This window comes from Ascaphus truei, chromosome 18, assembly GCF_040206685.1.
Source record: "Ascaphus truei isolate aAscTru1 chromosome 18, aAscTru1.hap1, whole genome shotgun sequence".
Lineage (NCBI taxonomy): Eukaryota > Metazoa > Chordata > Amphibia > Anura > Ascaphidae > Ascaphus > Ascaphus truei.
The window spans coordinates 7315440-7338182 of NC_134500.1; the positions used below are offsets into that span (position 1 = coordinate 7315440).

At 45.9% G+C, this 22743-nt stretch overlaps 1 protein-coding gene across 3 annotated transcripts in view; it reads left to right on the plus strand.

The window, feature by feature from the left end:
* Positions 1–22164, plus strand: part of ASB7 (ankyrin repeat and SOCS box containing 7) — a 52228-nt gene extending 30064 nt beyond the window's left edge. The window contains exon 6 of one of the 3 annotated variants that reach the window (XM_075575288.1): positions 20975–22164. In XM_075575288.1, coding sequence (XP_075431403.1) covers positions 20975–21003 — 29 coding nt within the window. In that variant the 3' untranslated portion in view covers positions 21004–22164. Of the gene's footprint in view, positions 1–1568; positions 6137–6173; positions 7182–20974 lie in introns of those variants that run through there. The other 2 variants (XM_075575285.1, XM_075575286.1) reach the window with 2 other exon arrangements.
* The last annotated feature ends 579 nt before the right edge of the window (positions 22165–22743 follow it).

The window sequence follows — 22743 nt, forward strand, 5'->3', positions numbered from 1 at the left end:
CGGGTAATGAGAGGAAGGGCATTCCAGAGGTGTGGGGCAGTCAGTGAGGTTTAAGGCGGGAGAGGGCTCTAGATTCAAAGGGGGTAGAGAGAAGACATTCTTGAGCAGAACGCAAGAGTCAGGATCGTGCATAACGAGAAATTAGGGCTGAGATGTAAGGAGGGGCAGAAGAATGTAAAGCTTTAAAAGTGAGGAGGAGAATTGAATTTGTGATACAGGATTTGATTGGAAGCTAGGAGAGGGATTTCAGCAGGGGAGACGCTGAGACAGATTTAGGAAAGAGTAGAGTGATTCTGGCAGCAGTGTTTAGGATAGATTGTAGGGGAGACAGGTGAGAGGCAGGAAGGCCGGACAGCAGGAGGTTACAGTAATCGAGACAGGAGAGAATGAGGGCCTGTGTCAGCGTTTTAGCAGTCGAGTAACAGAGGAAAGGGCGTATCTTTATAATACTGCGGAGGAAAAAGCGACAGGTTTTGAATGTGAGAGAGGAGTCGAGTGTGACCCCTAAGCAGCGTGCTTGGGCTACTGGGTGTATGATAGTACTTCCAACAGTAATGTGAAAGGAGGTAGTAGGGCCAGGTTTGGGAGGAAGTATGAGGAGCTCTGTTTTTGCCATGTTAAGTCGGCTGAGAGCCAACCAGGATGATATCGCAGAGAGACATTCAGAAACCTTTGGTCTGTATGTCAATGTCTTCTTATATTACGAAGGTAACATTATCTATTGTTACAGTTTGCAGCTCAAACTGCTGGGAATATTGGCAACAAATTATCATGAACAGGAAAGTGTTGCAAAGATCTTGCTTGGGAGGTCGGTTAAAGCCTGCTGTAGAAATCAAAGGATGCTTTAAAACTCATTAAAAATGGCATTGAGTTGAATTTTTTTTTTATAAAAAGTATCAAATACTACAAAACTGATTTTATTATTTAAAAAAAAAAAAAAAAAAAAACCCCGTAAGATTTCACATGTTTTGCTGCTTGAAACCTCCTTCAAGATTATCCTACAATGCATTGTTTCGTTTATGGGCGCATTTTAATCCAGTTGAGAATATTTGGTGATTTGAATGTTATTTTTATGATTGGCTCTTTTTGCAGGTAGCTGAAATGTTAAAAGACAATAAATATAAATATATATATATATATATATCTATCCCAAATGGGAGACTTTTGCACTTCTAGTTTGTTAAAGGAGCTTGCGTCAGGAATTGCAGACCCAGTAGCGCACAAGGTGTATTCATTATTTTAACCCCTTCTCTTCCAGTGTGCTCAACGTTTTATTTTGTTCTGGAGAACCAAAAATACGTATTTTTGTTATTTTGTTAACTAACGTGAAAACGAAATGCATCTGAATGGCGCTTCTTTGCGTCTGTCATGAGCGACAAAAGCGCAAGATGCAACATGCTGGTCGGACGAATACAAAGCCCAAAATTGACATGGTGGTGTATCAATGCACAAGATGTTTGTGAAATTAAAATAGAAGGTGCTACATGGGTTTTTTATGTTACTGCAGCTGCAAAATGTTTGAGTTGCAGCTGTTTTACTTGACAGGATTGTTCTCCATCTCTCTGCAGGTTCAGGTTTTATGCTTGTGTGGGGGATTCGGAGTTTCAGTGGTCACTTAGTGGCTATCTGAGCCCAGGACGCGGCTGAGACACTGCGATGTGCAGCCTGCCCCAGCTCCCGCTGTGTTCCTTGGTGCTGAGAGAAGGGTGCTGTGCTGTGCTGTGCTACGGGAGGGAAGAGATCCCACAGCTAAGTCCCCTCCTTACCTGTGCAGCCAAATCACCTCAGCCAAGGAGACATTGCTGTCCAGGTGGTGTGTAAGTCATTAAGCGAGGAGCTGGCATGAAGATGTAGCCTCGCATGTGAAGAACAAATGATGTGGACACGTAACACCCACGATATGGGGGAAGCTCTGTATGTGGAACTGAGATTTAGGTTGCTGCTAATAAAGAATCTCAATCGCGGGAGGCGCGAGCGTGATGTCAATGCGGGTGCACACAGGCTAGGGACGCTCCGTGCACCCCACCAGGCAAAATTAGTTTAAAATCCTCCGATCGCCGCTTCGTTTAGCCACGCGAGACATCCAATCAGCCGGGAGAACGGGCGGGGATGTCCTCTAAAGAAGCTGGGGACCCCGGGTCTCTCCCGCTTCAGCCGCGGGCAGCAAGCGGTACCGGAGAAAAGAAAAAGCAAAGATGGTGAGCGCATGGGAGCGTGCACCTGCAGGCAACAACAAGGGGGAGAGGCACGTAACGGATCCTGAGGGGGATATCCCTCACTGAAAAGCCTCGCTAAGAAATCAGCCGGAGAGGGCCACAGCAGGTGAGGCAGTGGGGGGGAGCTGCTACTGACAATAGACTGACAGAGGGAGACACAGTGATTACCAAACAGGATCTCCAGAACATGCTTAAAGAAATGCAAGCGGGCTTTCAGTCTTCTCTGGATAGAGCCGCAAGGGAATTTAAAACAGAAGTCTCTGTGTTAGCTACGGAGCTTGAAAATAAGATCAAGTCAATACTGATGAGAAAAGAGCTATGAGGGACAGGATGGACAATATGGAGAACGGAGCACAGGCAGAATCTTTCGAATCCGACATGTCCCTGAGTCGGCCTCCACGGAAGCCCTCCAGCCAGATCTTAAGAGACTGTTTTCGTCAATTGACCCTTTGCTACAGGACGGCGATCTTCTATTGGAGCACACAGAGCTCTAGGACTGAGATTTCATGATGCCAAAAGAAGCAGAGATGTGGTTCTAAGACTCCACCAATATGCATCCAAGTAAAGGATTATAAAAGGTTGCAGAAACAGTGGCTCAATTGAATTTGAAAACCGCTCCATCCAGACTCTCCAGGGTGACAATTTAGGAGGAGGAGGAGGAGGAGGCTACGATCCGTGACCGCGGTACTTCAAGAAAAGGGTATTCGCTACCGATGGGTTTTTCCATTCTGCCTTGTAGTCAACCATGATGGCAGACAGATCTCGATCCGGTCACCTGAAGAATCGGCATGCTTTCCATCGGCGTTGGGTCTGACCCCAGGGATGGAGCGGGACAACGACTTCGGGACGCGTGCGATGATCGATCGGCTGAGAGTGCAGTTGCCTTGAGATAAAAGACCCAAGACCGCCTGTGCCTTTGAGGGACTCCTGTCGAACCACTCTCCTGTGGCTCTCTAGAACTTTGGAAGATTTAACTGGAATCCACGGCTGCTTTCTCCAATAGACGATCTGTCTATATACGATAATCATGAGAAGTCTACGCCAATTCTGTAACCATGTTTGCTTCCCCCATGTTTTTTTTTTTACTCCGCCTTGTTGCTCCCTTTTTTTTATTTTTATTCCTTATAACTTTTGTAAGGACCGTTTCATCAGTCTTGGAGTTGACCGTCTATATCTTTTGAAGTTGGTCTGCTGATCTGTGAAACAAAAACGATGATCGTGCTGTTTGCGAGCCCCGGCTGCGACGAGGGGGGGGGGAGGGAGACGATATTGGGAATGACTAGTCAAGCGCCATTGAAGTTGGTATCCATGAATGTTATCCTTGGTGCTGAGAGAAGGGTGCCCTGCTCGCAACCCAACGTTCCTGCCGGGATTTCAGGGTTTTGAAACCTGGAGACAGAAAGGGATTCTAGAGACGGGAGATCTATTAAAAAAAAAAAGACAAGCTGATATCTTTTGAGGAATTAACTAGAAACTGAGATGTTCACATATATGCAGATTCGACATTTTGTTCGGCAGGGTTTTTATGGGGAGGAATTCCCCGGTTATACAATATTCGAAGATTTGTGCAAAACAGAAAAAATACCAAAATTGTCTGATCTCTCTACCAGGGGTTAACCTCTCAAAAGGATTCCCCGGTCCATCAATATATGGATCAGTGGGCTCTGGACTTCCAGACTGAAATAACAAGAGAGGACTGGGAAGATATTTGAGACAATGCGGGTAAAACCTCTATATGTACAGTAACGAAGCAGAATACACACCCACACCTGTTGGTATTACACCCCCAAGAGGTTAAAGCAAATGTTCCCGGAGTCGCCGGATGGATGCTGGAGGGGTTGTGGGCAGACAGGGGATCTAGTGCATATTTGGTGGTTCTGTCCCGTTATGCAGACATATTGGAGGGCAGTTTTAAAACTGATAGAAGATGTGACAGGGAGTAAGATGCCGTTAGACCCCGTGTTAATTATCCTGACTAAACCCATGGAGGATGTGAACCACTATACAGTTACATTGATTCTGCATATCCTAACGGCGGCTAGGTGCGCTGTAGCAGCAGCGTGGGAGAAGGCACTCCCGCCCTCCAGAAGAGAAGTCATCAGAAGGGTTAATGATGTCCAACTAATGGATAGACTCACCTCATTTCTGAATCACACCACAAGCAGGTTTGATAGAGTCTGGGAACCTTGGGATGTGAGATAAGGATATGATTGTAATAGAAATGAGGAGAGGGGAGAATGGGACACATGGTTTATAAAATTTTGTATGTAATGTGACTGTTGATGACTAAGAATTTTGTTACAAAATGGTTGTTTCCCCCAAATTCTATTTTTCCCCCTTTTTCTTTCTGTACCCTTCATCATTTATATCTGAATAATCTCAAAAATATGTTTAAAACAAAAAAGAATCTCAATCGCCTAAATCTTGTTAACCATTTCATTGACTGGCTGGAAAAAGATTATATTTTTATTAAACATCCATGTAAAGCCAACGGTTTTAGTTATTGTGTGTGCGTATTTAGCACTTCACAAAATTAGATAGCGCCAATGTGTTGCCTTCCCTGGCAGTGAGGGGGTTAAGCACGCAGCCTGCTGGCCTCATTATATAGCAATGTTTAGCGTGTCGTGTTGGGTTCGTGCTGCGGGGTATGGTCACGCCACTCCATTTTTTGTTCGTGTGCACAGTGTGTGTCAAATAAGCTTAAGAGACCTGTCACTTTAACACCTCCACTGCTCGCTCTGCGTTACGAGGAGCCTGAGACAGCCAGAGGGTCTCGTCTCTAAGCCCCTTGATCCTCTCCTAATTAAAAAGAATATCATCGGGGTATCTCGTGAGCCGTCACCCATCCCAGCTATATTCCACGACACCCTTCGCTGCTCACAGGGGCCGCCCGGAATGCAGGGAGCTGCAGTGGGGTGTGGGACCCGTACGCTGTTTGGCTGTTGAATTCTTTTCTTGGCCTTTTCTATAGAACACGTTTTTGTATTTATTTTGAACCTTTCTGTTCTTCCGGGGCATTAGGCGGCCACCTCTGGGGTGGAATTCTGTCAGCACTTTTCTGCTGTAAATGGGTAAGGAACAAAGATTTAACTCTTTGTGTTTATTGGATGTACAGGGCCATATTATAAAGGGTTGAAGGCGATATGATGGATTCACTTGAATGGGACTTAACATAGCTTACAATTTAGCACTGCTTAGTAAGGGAGGCCTATAGTGTATTGGTAGCCCTGGTAAGAAAGTACGCCATCCTTCTATAGTCAAGACCATAGGTAGCCAACGCCCTCCTAAAGGGCCACCAACAGGTTAAGTTTTCAGGATATCCCTGCTTCAGCACAGGTAATACAGTTGAAGACTGAGCCACTTGTGCTGAAGCAGGGATATTCTGAAAACCTGATTGTTGGCTTCCCCTGTTCAAGACCAACCACTTCTATTCATCCATAACCACTGCACCGCACCTGCACTCCCACTTCTAGCAGGGAATGCAGAGCACCGATTACCCTCTTACCTGCCGCTGGGGCATTTGCAATACATTACACCACAGGAGTTAAAGGTTATATATTCGGTAGGTTTTGGTGTCTGGTATTTCTTTTGTCGGTGCTGTTTATTTTCCAGGTCAGGGCTGCTAGGCCCTGATTAAGAAAGTGGTGTCGCGCGCACACAACGTGACAAAGTTTCCTCCATTTCTGCCATCAGTAAAAAGCTAAAATGTGAGTTATTTAAGTGCGCGAGCCCCACGTGCTGTGTGCTTTCTTAGTACGTGCAAGTGCTACTTTAGAGGAAAAGTGGATCATCTACTCGTGCAGAACAATACAAGGTCCCGGAGGTATATTTCGTCAAATAATAATAATAGCATGTTCTTGTATAGCCCTGCTAGTAAACAAAGCTGTTTTATTGTCCTTGTTACTCTGATGCCAATCTTCACTGTGAAATTGCACGGCCATTCTTTTTTTTTTTTAGGGGGAGGAATATTGACCACATCCGTTTTCAGGAGATACCCCGAAACTGAGGCAGAGCACGTGACCTGCTGTTACAAACGCAAGCTTTAACGCTGCTACCCCCCCAGAATATAATGTGCTTGCCAAGGAGGCTGCAGCTGGGAGTGAGACCCTGAGCTCCGTCCCAAACCCCAAACAGCAACTAGAGAGTGGGAACCCGTAGAGAACCCAACTGCCTCTGACGTTTGGAAATGCTCAGCAGCCCATTAAAGCGGCAGTTCCAGCAATATCCCACGTGTGTGTGTGTGTGTGTGTGTATATATGTGTGCGAGAGAACCACGTGACACGAGAGGTGCAGCTACAATCTGGGGGATTCTCTTGATGTTATACTTTAAAATATGATTTATTTATTTTTTATGCACTTAAATTCAGTCCCTAAACCTGGTGATTGTAATGAATCCTCTCTATACTTTCCTTTTAATTAAGGCACTGGACAATCAATCTAACCAATCACCATGCCTAATTTGCAGAGGAACAAAATAAGCCAAATATTTGCTTTATTTACAAATTGAATATGTGACCCCTTAAACATGTCTCTACCATTAGTACACAAGCTCCTAGAAGGGACTCGCCCCTTAAACATGTCACTGCCATTAGTATACTTTGCCCTTAGAAGGGACTGACTCCTTAACCATGTCACTGCCATTAGTACACATGGTCCTAGGAGGGACTGACCCCTGTAGATGTGTATCAAACAATTCCTTCTATTTCCCATAGTGATTTACTAACTAAGGCTACAGAAATATTATTTATATATATATATATATATATATATATATATATATATATATATACACACTCTCTCTCCCCCTCTCTCGAAAATTGGGGCCCTTGGGCCAAAAAATTGCATCTGAATGAAAAGCGTGTGATCTCTGTCAGTGAGAAGGTTGCCCTATTAGAGGCTGACACTTTTTGACTCAGGAATTAGTGAGAACGGACGGTTTGTGCCATATTTTCACTTTTTATGAACACATGTTTACTAGATGCAAAGCACTTTAATAAATTGACTTTTGAGAGACATATTCAAATTGACTCCTGTGATTATCTATGTATTACCAAGAAAAGACAGTCTGGGATCTTCGCTTAATAAGCCCCCATAAACCATTCCATGAAGAACGGCGCTACCCCTTCAGATCCCGAGGCGATGTCGGGGTGTCTCCTCCCCCCCCCCCCCAGCGTTTGCAGATATGAATGGTGTACACATCCCACACATCAGATGGTCCCTCGTTCCAAGAAAATACTGGAGGAGGAAATGCACCCAAGAGAAAATAATCACAACGAAAAAAATTTGCCACTACAAGGAACAGCTGCCTGGCTGCGTTTCACAATGTGCGCGGCGAGAAATCTGTGGGGACGACATATGATATATATTAAAATGTTGCCTTAACCTCCTGACGACCACAGGGGCCGGTGTTGTTGTCAAGGGGTTAATGGTAGGGGGATGTGTGCCCAATTTATTAAAAAATGTCTAAATTTAGTTTAAAATTGGGGAAAAGCTGATCTTATCATATGTCAGAAAGATGTATACAATATTTAGTGTTACAAAGGAGATAAGTTTCCTGGAGCAAATCCATTATTCATGGTCCGTAAAATAAAAAATAAAGTATTGGTACCCTGGAGTTGTAAATAAAAAGTTAGACGTCCTCCTTGCTCCTAGTGATGGTGTAGCCAACGACAGTCCTCAAGAGCTGCCAACAGGTCAGGTTTTCAGGATATCCCTGCTTCAGCACAGGTGGCTCAATCAGTGATTGTGCTGAAGCAGGAATATCCTGAAAGCCTGACCTGTTGGGAGGATCTTGAGGACTGGAGTTCAGCATCATTGGTCTAAACCAAGGTGGCTAAATAAACAGCTGGGCGAGGAAATGGGAAAGAAGGGGCAGGCGTTTACATTTTTGAACTCAGAAGGGACGGAGACATCGTATCAGAATGCTAAAGAATGTAACAAAAGTTGCAAAAGGGCCATCAGATTAGCAAAAAAATTTTAATGAAAAAAGGATTACAAAAGAGAGTAAGATCAACTGTAAAACGTTCTTCAAGTACTTTAATAACAAAAAGATTAGAAAAGACAATATTAGGACCCTTTCAGTTTGAGATGGCAAGCCAAATTATTGATGATAAGGAAAAGGTGTCGGTATTAAATTCATTATTTGCCTCTGTATTTACCAGGGAGGAAAAATATTGCAACAGGAGGAAGCCACAGCCTCTAAATTAAAGAACAATTGGTTACATGAGGAAGAAGTTCATAGGCGGCTTGATAAAATGTTGGTAAATAAGGCACCTGGCCCCGGTGGCATACATCCTATAGTTCTTAAGGAGTTAAGTTCAGTAATAGTCAAACCATTACATTTAATATTCAAGAACTCTATTTCCACAAGCTTAGTGCTACAAGATTGGCATAAAGCAGATGTGGTGCCTATATTTAAAAAGGGAGCTAGATCACAACCGGGGAATTACAGACCTGTAAGCCTGACATGAATATTGGGGAAACTACTTGAAGGTTTAGTACAGGATAATATTCAGGAATACCTAGTGGAAAACAAAATTATTAGTAACAGCATGAATTTATGAAGGAAAGAGTGTGCCAAACTAACCTTATTAGTTTCTTTGAGGAGGTACATAGACATTTAGACCAGGGTAATGCAGTTGATGTGGTCTACTTAGATTTTTCTGGTTGATTTCAAACTGGTTGAAGGATAGACAACAGAGAGTTGTAATAAATGGAAATTTTTCAGTAGGGCTAAAGTTGTGAGTGGAGTACCTCAGGGATCGGTACTGGGACCCCTGCTTTTTAACTTGTTTATTAATGACCTTGAGGTTGGCATCAAGAGCAAAGTCTGCAGAAGGACTTGGATAAACAGGAAAGTTTGGCAGGTAAATGTAGATGCAGTTTAATACAGATAAATTTAAAGTTATGTACTTCAGAAGCAAGAATAAACAGACTACTTACAAATTAAATGGGGCAAAATTAGGTAAATTTACCTGGATGGAAGGGAAGAAAGCTTAATTATGCCCCTGTAAAAAGCAAGTAAGACCTTGGATATGGAGTACAGTTTTGGGCATCACTCCATAAAAAAGACAGAAGAACCACCAAATTAATAAAAGGGATGGATAATCTGATTTATGAGGAGAGAGGCTAGCTAAATTAGATTGGTTTACATTAGAAAAGAGGCGTCTATATGGGGCTATGATAAAACCAGGGCTCGAAAAATGCACTCGCCCCCGCAAGTGCATTTTACTGGCGGCATGGTGCAGCGTCTTCTGGCATTCTCCTGCTTTTCCCCCTTCAACTCCATGACAATGGGACGCTACGTGACGTCATGAGAACCCCTGAGGAAGCTGATATTTTGAACGGGGCGAAATGCGTGGGGGTTTTGCCACTCGGAGGACACTGTACCAGCCAGCCAGCCAGCCACCCCTGGGACACCGTACTGTGGTGCACGCGCAGACGCGGAAGTACCCACTTCGGCAGGATCATCGCCGACACGAGCTGAGCGGGATATCTGTGGCCTAAGTGCGTCGGTTTTGGGATAACCCAGAGTGGATAGAGTGCGCCCTTAATACACTCATTGCACCAAACAGACCGGGAACATGTGCGTGCATTTTGTACGTTCCCTGCTCTGTCAACGCATATTACATTTTATTATGCCATGTTCTCCCCAAGTTCTTTCATTTCCGGAGGATTCCACTGTGCAGTCATCACCAAGTAATCACTGCCATTTGGTCAGTTGACCACTACTGACCAGTGTGAGTGCATTTTTTCACCAATTGAGCACTACACTGGACTTTATTGTTCATTCTTATTTGCGCCTTCACTTTCTATTCATAACATTTTTTAATGTCTGTTTAAACTTTTACAGTGTATTTTTTTCATTATTTTATGGGTAATTATGTGGCAGTTTATGCAGCTCTGAGTTTATGTGGATCCCGTAAACATGATCTTTTATTGCTAGTCAAAAACTAGTAACTAATACTGGCGATTTTACCCCAGCACCTCGGAGCTATAAAACAGGCGTCGATGTTGGCCTCATATAATCTCTGGAGATACAGATTCCCGCGAGATTAAGCTGCTAATTATAGAAGCACAGACTTTCCCTTCATTGGACAGGACAGGACCCACTAAAATAGTCTTACAGGATTAAAGGAGGATAATGCTCTATTCCAAGGGTGGCCAACTCCAGTCCTCAAGGGCCACCAACAGGTCAGGTTTTCAGGATATCCCTGCTTCAGCACAGGGGGCGAGTTTTAAGGTTAATCAGTATTAAATCAGATAGGTTACCACCATTAGCAGGGGAAGAGATGGCAGGGAGGTTTGAGTGAGAGCAGGTGGGTATATGGCTGGTTCCAGGATTACGGGAGATCCCCAGCAGCAGGAAGGAGTAGATAGAGGGTGTGAATAGAGGATTTGTGTGGGTGCTTTTTTTATTGAGGGGTAAAGAAGTTGTTGGGAGAGAGGTGTATAAATAATGATGCAGTGTATGGGTGCAGGCATAGGTGGAGGGGATGAGAGATGAAGAAATGTGTATAGGAGGGAAGCGGGGAAGTTGGAGAGAACAGAAACGTTTACAAAGGAGTGAGGAAACAGTAAACAGAAAAAGCAATAGGGAGGGCATAGTGAGAAGCAGGAGGAGCGACTTCCCAGGTATTGGAGGATAGGAAGAGTACAGATAATCACATCTCCTGTCCCTTTATCTCCCGAGTCTGGCCAGAAAGTCCCTCTCTGAAAGTGTCCTTTGTCTGCAATAAAACCTCCTTGGCTTCCGATGCTGGAATAACCATTTCCAGCACACGGGCAGATTGATCAGATGCTGTTTTTTTTGGGGGGGGGGGGGCAGGAATTTCTGAGTCTTGTTTATATTCCTGTAAATACGTTCGGAACGGACGGATCCTACGAGTCAGCATTTTCTTTGGGATGAATGCTTTGCTGTGGGATTCCTTATCTGTTGTGAGGAACAGCCAAAATAATGCAACAAAAAAAAATCCATTGACATAGATTATGTAGAAGCTTTCACTTAACATTTACCGGCACGCAAATTTGGGCAGATCACACATTTAGAGATATAAACCACATTTAGAGAACACACATTAAAGACGATAGAAATGTAATACTAATACACATTTTAAACCGGATGCAGCGGGGTTCTAAGCGGACGCAGTGTGGGATGGGTGGATGTGTTTGTATTTCAGCAGGGGATCAGAAATCAGAGTTTCCACTATTTTTTTTTAACCTTGAAGTTGTCAAGTCCGTCTTGATAAGGCGCAGAGAGATGAAGTGCCTTACCAAGGCCGCACGGGGGGGGGGGGTAAATGGTCATGGAAGGAGTTGAACCCAGAACATTGTGTATATTAGATGGATCACATGATTAATACTCCATGGGGGGGGGTGTTCATTAAATGATGATAGTCTCTTCCCGGGGGGGGGGGGGAGGGGGTGCCGGGGCCTTACTAATGGGACCTGCTTTTCACCGCTGGCTAATTCCAAGAGAAGCGAGATCTGGAGGCCTTTTGCAAAAATAATAATATATTTGGAGAGACCAAGATAAGTAGGGTTGCCAGGTGTCCATTATAGAACCGGACTGTTCTGTATTTGGACACTGTCCAGTGAAAAATTAGAGATAATACTGGACATGTATATGTCTTGTATTACCTCTCTGGGAGAGAGCAGGGCTGCTGCTAGGGGCCTATGCAGCTTCCTCCATCCTGATTGGCTACTGCTTGGTAATACAGCCAATCAGGAGGTGGTGTCAGGAGCCTGGGGGTGGGCACAAGGAGAGGAGAATACAGCATGGACCAGAGACAGGTTAGAGGGGTGTGTGTGTGTCTCGAGCGTGTCGCACCTTTCCCCATTTTGTCCAGTATTTTTAGAGAAGCCACATGGCAACCCTAAGATAAGTGAAACTCCGATGATGTATATGGGGTTATTCATAAATCTGTCACTGTTTAGTGAATAAACCCCTATAGATGTCAATGGGAAAATGACACTTTGAATGATATCGTCTTCCATTGTGTGAGACGGTCTTCCAATGAACAAGACAATCTTCCATTGTGTGAGACGGTCTTCCAATGAACAAGACCATCTTCCATTGTGTGAGACGGTCTTCCAATGAACAAGACCATCTTCCATTGTGTGAGACGGTCTTCCAATGAACAAGACAATCTTCCATTGTGTGAGACAGTCTTCCAATGAACAAGTCAATCTTCCATTGTGTGAGACAGTCTTCCAATGAACAAGACAATCTTCCATTGTGTGAGACAGCCTTCCAATGAACAAGACCATCTTCCATTGTGTGAGACGGTCTTCCAATGAACAAGACAATCTTCTATTGTGTGAGACAGTCTTCCAATGAACAAGACAATCTTCCATTGTGTGAGACGGTCTTCCAATGAACAAGACAATCTTCCATTGTGTGAGACAGTCTTCCAATGAACAAGACAATCTTCCATTGTGTGAGACAGTCTTCCAATGAACAAGACAATCTTCCATTGTGTGAGACAGTCTTCCAATGAACAAGACCATCTTCCATTGTGTGAGACAGTCTTCCAATGAACAAGACAATCTTCCATTGTGTGAGACGGTCTTCCAATGAACAAGACCATCTTCCATTGTGTGTCATTACCACGGAATGCGTGAGACAGCTGTACACTGAGTGTGGTTGTCTGTGTGCTCTGCGCTCTTCCTGTATTTCCTGGTGCTCCTTCACTTCGGATGAGGGGAAAGTCTCCTGCAGTAATTTCTGAACAGTTCCTCATGTTGCTGTCTCGTTCCTCCCAGCTCCCCACGTTTTCCAGTAAGTTCCCTCGAGGGGGCCAAGGAGTCTTCAGGGACTACGCTTCCTGTGTCTGAAGCATCTCTCAGCACCCGCCCGGTGCGGTTTTATTGTTTTAGCTGTCCTCTCCTTCTCCCTATCTGACATATTTGTAATATTAAATTACACAACCCAGCCCTTTAAACAGGAACCAGTTGTAATGAGTAATACGCCTTTTGCAATCTGTACACAAGACCAATGCAAAACAATGTGTGGTAGGCATCCCTGGACGAGAATGGGTTACCTAATTGTTGAGATAATTCAGCCTGGAACTGAAAATACAGCTGGCTCGCACTTGGGGATCTGTTTGTGTGTGTTTGTGTTTGTGTCACTGAGAAGCCTCGCCCCGTATCTCCGCTCCACCGGCAAACATTACTTCAAACAATCAGTTAGGTTTCTGGTATCACAAACCTGGCAGATTAGTTACGGGTAAAAAAAAAATGTCCCCCTCTATGTCACAGATATGGATTCATTTTAATAAAATAATTATTGTTAGATGATATGCCGTGAACGCCTCCCGGGCACTACAGGGACTAAATCAGTGTGACGCTCATGGAGCGTTGATGCAGATATAGCGGGGGGGGGGGGGGGGCAACTCCAGTCCTCAGGGGCCACAAACAGGTCAGATTTTCAGGATATCCCTGCTTCAGCACAGGTGGCTGAATCAGTCTCTGCTTCAGCACAGGTGGCACAATCCACCTGTGCTGAAGCAGGGACACCCTGAAAACCTGACCTGTTGGTGGCCCCTGAGGACTGGAGTTGCCCACCCCTGCCTGGCCACTTTTGGACCCTTTTCTGTAACCAGTGTTAGCGCTGATCTGACACCATCGCACAGAAAGGCCCGTTGAAGTCCTACAGAATAAAGCCAGCGTTTAACTTGAAGGGCAGTTAACACGGGATACCGGGTATCGGAGGTTACTGAATCTCGCCCTGTGCTTCAGAGCAGAAACACTGCCATGGGCAACATTTTGTTATAAGCAATTTACTAAAGTTATTTCCCTCTCATCTGTTATGCTGGGAGCTTCGTAAGGGTTCCATGTTAAAATGGATGAGAAGTCAAGAGTGACACTGTGTGCTCATTTGCATGTCATTACCCAGAATCCCTGGCTGCACTGGAAGCGCTGTATGCTAAGAGATGATGGGGAAAGACAGGGTGCAGACCTGTCTGAGAGGTGTAAATGTGCTCACACACGGGGTAGTTATTTACTATAAATACTGAGGGTTTTTTTTACCCACCATAACTTTTTGACTATTTAATTATATGCAGTAAATAAAGAACAAATCAATAGAAGTTATGTGTTAAAGTCTCCCGACTGAATAACTAGCGCAAAGCCAATACCCGCATTGTCAAAGAACAAAAGCCCATTGGGAACAGCAGGGTTTTATTTTATTTTTAAATTCTTTTTATACCCAGTTTGGCCGATTTGATAAATGAGTTTAAGAATTGCACTACTCAACGGGTTAAAGGTTCGGGGGGGGGGGGGGGGGGTTGGTAATGAAAGCAGCAAACTTATTATCTGTACCAACCCCCCTGAGAAATCAAGAGTTAGCAAACGAATAAAAAAAACAAAAAACGTCAGGAAATAAATGTTTTTTAATGACTGCAATGAGGAAGCCCTGAGGACTGCGGTTGTTCTCACTGATTTTGCCTTTGGCTCTATCGCTTAAAAATTTGCATTTCCAAATTCTTTTGTGCTTCTCTCATGGTTTTTGCAGCTTCTTGTTTTCCCCGAGTATCAGACTTCCATCCGCTTGGCAATGTGCTGGACCGTGCGGACGCTCTGACAGTGTTTGGGGTGTCCCGGGGTGACTTTGCATGTGGTTTGATTCCCCTCACCCTATAGAGGTCACGCTCACAGCCCTCAGATGATTGATTCAATAAAAGTCATTCATGGAGACTTTTCGAAAGATAGATGTGTAGGGTAACCAACAGGTCAGGTTTTAAGGATAGCCCTGCTTCAGCCCAGGTGGCTCAATCAGTGGCTCAGTCGAAGACTGAGCCACTGATTGAGCCACCTGGGCTGAAGCAGGGACTGATTGAGCCAGCTGTGCTGAAGCAGGGACTGATTGAGCCAGCTGTGCTGAAGCAGGAATAACCCTAATACCTGGCCAGTTGGTAGCCCTTGAGGACGGGATTGACTGCTCAGTGATTTGTATCAGTTTACAGACGTTAATGGCATTTCACAGATGAAAATCACTTTTTCATTAAAACGCAGGGGGTTTTTTTTTTTGCCCAGAATCTCACTGATTTCAGTCCGTGTCGGTTGAAATCTGTGCTCTTTAATTCCTCCCACCCCCCAAACCTCTAAGAGAACCAAATATCTTTTAGACCTTCATTTTTGAAGCACAATGACTTAAAATAAAGATACTGGGAAAAAAAATATTTACTATATCTTTCCCTGGAGTTCTTTTCGTCGACTCTTTACACCCTTAAAAAATTGGACTTTTAAACTGCAAACAGGTGACTGCAGCCATCACCTGAGTGTGTGATGTTTTCATTCTCATGTCTGCTTGGGACATATTTTCCAGCCACCGATGCATGTCTCTCTTATACCCAGACACCCAAATCCCCCTTCCCTCTGAGCAGTATCACTCAGCAACAATTTGCAACCAATATTTATTGGCAGGTTATTTCATTTCGCTCTCTTCTTCTGGATGTAATTAAAGGCCTTCAGCACAAATGGTTCTTGTGAGCGAAGTGACAGCTACCTGCAAGTTAACACCACTCCGAGGCTTCAGGTATCTCAGACAGAGCCCTTTCCAAATTCGCATAATTATTTGCTGCCAAACAGAAAGGGCTTTATGTAAGATAAGAAGTTTGAAGAGGAATATGAAACATGATCTAATTAGCTGGGATTCAAAGGCAGGTCCCAGGTATTTGTCTGCACAAGAGCTTCTTATAACAGGAGCCCAGCAGTGGCCCAGCCAACTTAGCCAAGAGGCCATAACAAGCTGCTAAGAATGAATGACAAATACCTTTCACTTGGATTCCCCCGGGGAATGTGACCTGCTCAAGTTTCTGTTATTTTTACATGGGACTTGTAGGATGAAGAGATGTCTGTGGCGTAGGGTATGTCTGGTACACCCTCTGCTAAAGCTCGGGCAGTGAAAGGGTTATGCCATGGGTGGGCAACTCCGGTCCTCAAGGGCCACCACCCCTGCTTCTGCACAGGTGGCTCAGTCAGTCAACGACTGAGCCACCTGTGCCGAAGCAGGGATATCCTGAAAACCTGACCTGTTGGTGGCCCTTGAGGACTGGAGTTGCCCACCCCTGGGTTATGCCCATGCAGGTGAGAAGGCAAAATCTCCTGCATATCAAATGAGGCAGATCTTCATCTCCAGTTGGGGAAGAAAGTAGACGAGTGAAGCATCTCTCGTCTGAGCATTTTATTGTTAAAGCGCCAGTCCCCGGTGCCAGTTTCTATTTTGTTTTACCCTTTTTTTTTTCACACCAGTAAAGATCAGAATTGATCTTACTGCACTACTTTTTCTTTTCGGGTGACTGTAGGGTTATAGATTGATGTGCTGGTGATGGTTTTGGAGTATGACAGGGATCCCACTTCTGCCACCAAATGTAGTACTAAGGAAAATAATCTTCTAATGCCGCACCACTCAGAAGTCTCATCACAAGACAATATTTGCTTTATTAGCAGAAAGTTGTAGCGCACTGGTGCGCAGATTATAATGATGTCTGGTGATGAGACTTCTGAGTAGTGCGTCATAAGAAGACTCTTTTCCCTAGTGCTACTTTTTGGGGGGGAAATGAGCGATCTTCTGGAGCTGTGCTACTTTATTTTCTCCGGGACCACCGGTGTCCCTGCCCCTCCACTGGAAACAAAGTGCCTGCTCAAATCTCGTAGGTCCCAAGAGCCAATACGAAGCCGCAACGTCACCTGTTACTGCCTCTTATTGGACAGTCATTTAGGTCTTTTGGAGGCACCATGAAGTGACGCTGGTAACTTTACCGGTAATTGCCTCAGGTTCCTGGAGCTGAAAATACAGCTGTTCAGCCCTGAAGGGCCCCAGCTCCTGTCCTGTAAAAAAAGGGGGAGGGGGAGGGGGCGACAAATAGGGAGAACTAACCAGCATGGATACCCTTGGACATTGGTCAATGTTTCTTAGAAAAGATCAGCAAATACAAATCCTTCTTTCACATTCACACGTCTCAGTCAGGTCTGCCCTGCCCTTCCCCATTATCTCTTAGCATACGGTGCCTCTGTTGCAGCCAGGGATTCTGGGTAATGACATGCAAATGAGCTCTCACAGAAAGATCTACACCAGAAGTCTCAAACTCAGTCCTCAAGGGCCACCAACAGGCCAGGTTTTATGGATATCCCTGCTTCAGTACAGGTGGCTCAATCAGTCCCTGCTTCAGCATAGGTGTCTCAATAAGTCCCTGCTTCAGCACAGGTGGCTCAATCCGTTGCAGCTTCGGCACAGATGGCTCAATCAGTGGCTCAGTCTTCGACTGAGCCACTGATTGAGCCACCTGTGCTGAAGCAGGGATATCCACAAAAGCCGACCTGTTGGTGGCCCTTAAGGACCGCGTTTGAGTCATGCTGTAACAATAGGAGGGGGAGGCCTTAAAAAGAAAGTGAGATTTTAAGCTTGTAAATAACATAAAAACACAGTGGGTGTGAAAAGGAGAATAATGTTACTGGGACTCTTCAAACCCTGAAGGATTCTGGTCCCTCCAGTCCCATACTGACTAACTCTCCCAAGTGGGATACATAGTTGACAAATATTTCATTTCTCCTCTTTCTCCCTGATAAAGATTCCCTCACCAGCTGCCAACTGAACTCCAGTCAGCGTCAAATTTCTGTCCAGTTCTAGTTTTACATGACATTCTGTATTAACTCCTTCACTGCCTGAGAGGTTTTGCAATGCCTCTCTAGTGCAGGGGCGGCCAACGTCAGGCCTCAAGGGCCACCAACAGGTCAGGTTTTAAGGATATCCCTGCTTCAGCACAGGTGGCTCAATCAGTGGCTCAGTCAACTGCTGGTGGGTCTTGAGGACTGAAATTGTCCACTCCCGCTCTGGTGGCAAGCGGATTAACGTGGAACCGGAGCCGGGTGTCTCGGTGCCCCGGAGTTGTGAATACTGAAGAATACATTTTCCTGCTATGTGTTTCCACGTGTCCCTGGTGGCAGATTACACACGTGGGCAGCGTGGGCGGCACTGAAAGGGTTTCACTTTCTCCTGAATAGTAACAGAGAGGTCAACCTCCCCGAGGACAGAAATCGGTCAGATTTAGGGCTTCCCGGCCAAAACAATCCCATTTTAATGTACTAATCTCCGCTGAAGCCCAGCGTACCAATGATGGGGAAATCAGGGGGAGATGACCCATCTGTACATTATGAGTAACAGTGTGTGTAGGCTCTTCACAGGTGACCTCTTCCCTCCTTCCCCTGACCTAGAACATCCCTGGTTTTCCCCTGTCCGGCGCACCCTTGGGTAGCTGCTTTGATATGTTGCTCTGTGCTTCCCCCGCGAACATTTCCCACCAGCCTCTGAATCTTATTTCTGCTTCTTTTGTTTGTGTTACTGTAAAAGGCCCCAGCTGCTCTGGCCCTTCTCTCACCCTCCTCCTCTCACCCTTCTCCTTTCACCCTCCTCCTCTTGCCCTCCTCCTCTCGCCCTCCTCCTCTCGCCCTTCTCCTCTCGCTATCCTCCTCTCGCCCTCCTCCTCTCGCCCTCCTCCTTTCGCCCTCCTCCTCTCGCCCTCCTCCTCTCGCCCTCCTCCTCTCGCCCTCCTCCTCTCGCCCTCCTCCTCTCGCCCTCCTCTCGCCCTTCTCCTCTCGCCCCCCTCCTCTCACCCTTCTATTCTCGCCCTCCTCCTCTCACCCTTCTCCTCTCACCCTCCTCCTCTTGCCCTCCTCCTCTCGCCCTCCTCCTCTTGCCCTCCTCCTCTCACCCTCCTCCTCTCACCCTTCTCCTCTCGCCCTCCTCCTCTCGCCCTCCTCCTTTCGCCCTCCTCCTCTCGCCCTCCTCCTCTCGCCCTCCTCCTCTCGCCCTCCTCCTCTCGCCCTTCTCCTCTCGCCCCCCTCCTCTCGCCCTTCTATTCTCGCCCTCCTCCTCTCACCCTTCTCCTCTCGCCCTTTTCTCACCCTCCTGCTCCTCTCACCCTCCTCTCACCCCCTCCTCCTCTCACCCTTCTCCTCTCGCCCTCCTCTTGTCCACCTCTCACCCTCCTCTAATCTTCCTCTCACCCTCCTCCTCTCACCCTCCTTTCATCCTCCACTTGCCCTCCTCTTGCTCTCCTCACACTCCTCTCGTCCTCCTTTCACCCTCCACTCGCCCTCCTCGTGCCCTCCTTTTCGCCCTCCATTCATCTTCCTCTCCTCCTCCTCTTGTCCTCCCCTCATCCTCCTCTCACTCCTCTCGCCCTCCTCTCGCCCTCCTCTCGCCCTCCTCTCATCCTCCTTTCACCCTCCACTCGCCCTCCTCTCATCCTCCTCTCGCCCTCCTCTTGCTCTCCTCTCGCCCTCCTCTCGCCCTCCTCCTCCTTGCATTTCTTCCAACCACAGCCTCTCTCAGGCTCCCATACAGTCTGGGGATAGGCGGTAACTCACAGTTAACAAGTGAATGGAAGTCACTGTGTTGATAACAGTGTGATAACTGGCTACTCACCATATGAAAAAAGAAGGTTAATGTACTTAAAATATATATTCATCTTTTTGAAATTCCATTACTGCTAGTTTTCAAATGCTGCTGTGAAATAAATAGCTTGTGTGTGTGCTCTGGTTGGATGAGTGTGTGTTGAGGTGGGACGAGTGTGTGTTGGGGTGGGATGAATGTGTGTTGTGGTGGAACGAGTGTATGCTCAGGTTTGATGTTTGCGTGCTCTGGTGAGATGAGTCTGTGTTGAGGTGGGATGAGTGTGTGCTCTGGTGAGATGAGTGTGTGTTGAGGTGGGATGAGTGTGTGCTCTGGTGAGATGAGTGTGTGTTGAGGTGGAATGAGTGTGTGCTCTTGTTGGATGAGTGTGTGTTGTGGTGTGATGAACGTGTGTTGAGGTGGGATATGTATGTTGAGGTGGGATGAGTGTGTGCTCTGGTTGGATGAGTGTGTGTTGAGGTGGGATGAGTGTATGTTGGGATGGGATGAGTGTGTGTTGGGGTGGGATAAGTGTGTGTTGAGGTGGGATGAGTGTGTGCTCTGGTTTGATGATTGTGTGCTATGGTTGAATGAGTGTGTGTTGAGGTGGGATGAGTGTATATTTAGGTGAGATGAGTTTGTGTTGAGGTGAAACAAGTGTATGCTCAGGTTTGATGATTGTGTGCTATGGTTGAATGAGTGTGTGTTGAGGTGAGATGAGTGTGTGCTCTGGTTGGATGAGTGTGTGTTGAGGTGGAACGAGTGCATGCTCAGGTTGGATGAGTGTGTGTTGATGTGTGGAATGAGTGCATGCTCAGTGTGGATGAGTGTGTGTTCAGGTGGAACAAGTGTGGGCTCTGGTGGGATGTGTGTGCTCTGGTTAGATGAGTGTGTGTTGAGGTAGAATGAGTGTGCTCAGGTGGGATGAGTGTGTGCTCTGGTTAGATGAGTGTGTACTGAGGTGGGATGAGTATGTGCTCTGGTTGGATGAGTGTGTACTGAGGTGGGATGAGTATGTGCTCTGGTTGGATGAGTGTGTACTGAGGTGGGATGAGTGTGTGCTCTGGTTGGATGAGTGTGTACTGAGGTGGAATGAGTGTGTGCTCTGGTTGGATGAGTGTGTACTGAGGTGGGATGAGTGTGTGCTCTGGTTGGATGAGTGTGCATTGAGGTGGGATGAGTGTGTGCTCTGGTTGGATGAGTGTGTGTTGAGGTGGCATGTGTGTGTGCTGTACGACAATGTTCCCCTTGCTCACTAACAAGGTGCCCTTTCTGCTCCGGTTGTGAAGGGGTTAATAGCGCCCGCGTTTGGGCGCTGCGTTCCATTTGCGAAACATTCTGATGTCAGTTTTCTCTTATCCAGGACAGAGAGAAGGAATCGGGCGCCTATAACTCTCCCGGCATCAGAACCAACGTCCATTAACCCCTACTCTGCTGGAGGGGACACTGCTACCTTGGGCCTTACTTTGCATATAAGTGTCCTTTTGTGAGCCACCTAGCTCATAGGGATGAGCCGTACGCTGCCCTGCGCCTGTCACAGGCCGCGGAGAGGAGACGCACACGGCCACACATTGTCCCCCGAGAGATTGATGTATGGAGAATACGCAGCGGGTCACAGAGTTGTGGCGGAGTTTGGCTTTCTGTGGAATAAAGGCCCCTGAGGCCATTCTGTCTGCGTTTGTCCTGTGTCCGCCTGTCCCTAAGATGCAGTCACTCTCACTTCAGGGAAACTACATTTTGAGGCAAATATCCAATGATCGAAGCTGCACCAAATACCACAACTTTTCTATTTGCCCAAACTTGCCAATATTTTCTGCTGTCAGAGAAAGGACGTGTAACAGAGAGTTTTACCCCTTGTGTCTTCGTTTAAGGGGATTACACCTTCAGTGTTCAACCCTAGTCCTCAAGCCCCCCATCCCCAACAGGTCAGGTTTTCAGGATATCCCAGCTTCAGCACAGGTTCCTATACTCTCCCTGCCCTAAGAGAGGGACTAGGCCAACCATGAGGTTACCGTATGATGCTCTCGGGGTATCCAGCGATGTCCCGATGATTAGTGTGCCAAAAAGGGTGGCCCTTATGATGTGGGATCCAGGTGACTCTTGGGAGTGTGGTAGCTATATCCTATCAAGGGGATCACACACACACACACACACACACACACACACACACACACACACACACACACACACACACACACACACACACACACACACACACACACACACACACACACACACACACACACACACACACGTCAAATATATACAGTAACAAGCAAGGGGAAAAGGCTTAATGGTACAAACTGAATACATTCAAAATGTCTGTACAATGAGTTAGTAAGTGGTAAAGGTATATATATATATCTTTACTTGCATTATTATGGTAATGTGTCATTTATTTCTATTAAATTTATTAAACATGGTACTGCAATGTGTTCCCTTTGCTCCTAGCAGTCTCGGCCCCTTTGTAGTACCCTGAGCACACAGCATACCTCTGACCCGTCCAGCAATGAAAAGGTTTCGCAGCGCAGGAAGATAATTTTACAAAATCCAACGTTGTGTGCCAAAATGAGGCGAAGAATTAAAATAGCATAGGTTGTCAAATGAGACCGAGCCGCCTATAATTAATCTGTGTTACTTTTCACTTTGTGGTATGTTTATTTTGCCTTCAATAAAACCAGATTTAAATCCCAGGGCATCTTAATTGACCCTGAAAACCATATGATGTAACTGAGACCTTTGTAATTAGTAAACCCAATAAAATGTAGCAAGAACCATCATAAACTGTATATATTTAAGTCAGGGCCAGACTTCATGTATTGTACATTTTACAACATTTTGTGCTGTTATTTTTATAGTAGCCAACAGAATCTCATTAATTGAGGTACAACTTATAAACCCTAACATTATCTCTACCTGCATATGTCTGTGCAGGGGCCCTTCACCTGTAACTGCCTGTACCTGTAATATCTGAGCAGGGACCCCTCACCTGTAACTGTCTGTACCTGTAATATCTGAGCAGGGACCCCTCACCTGTAACTGTACCTGTAATATCTGAGCAGGGACCCTCACCCGTAACTGTACCTGTAATATCTGAGCAGGGACCCTCACCTGTAACTGTACCTGTAATAT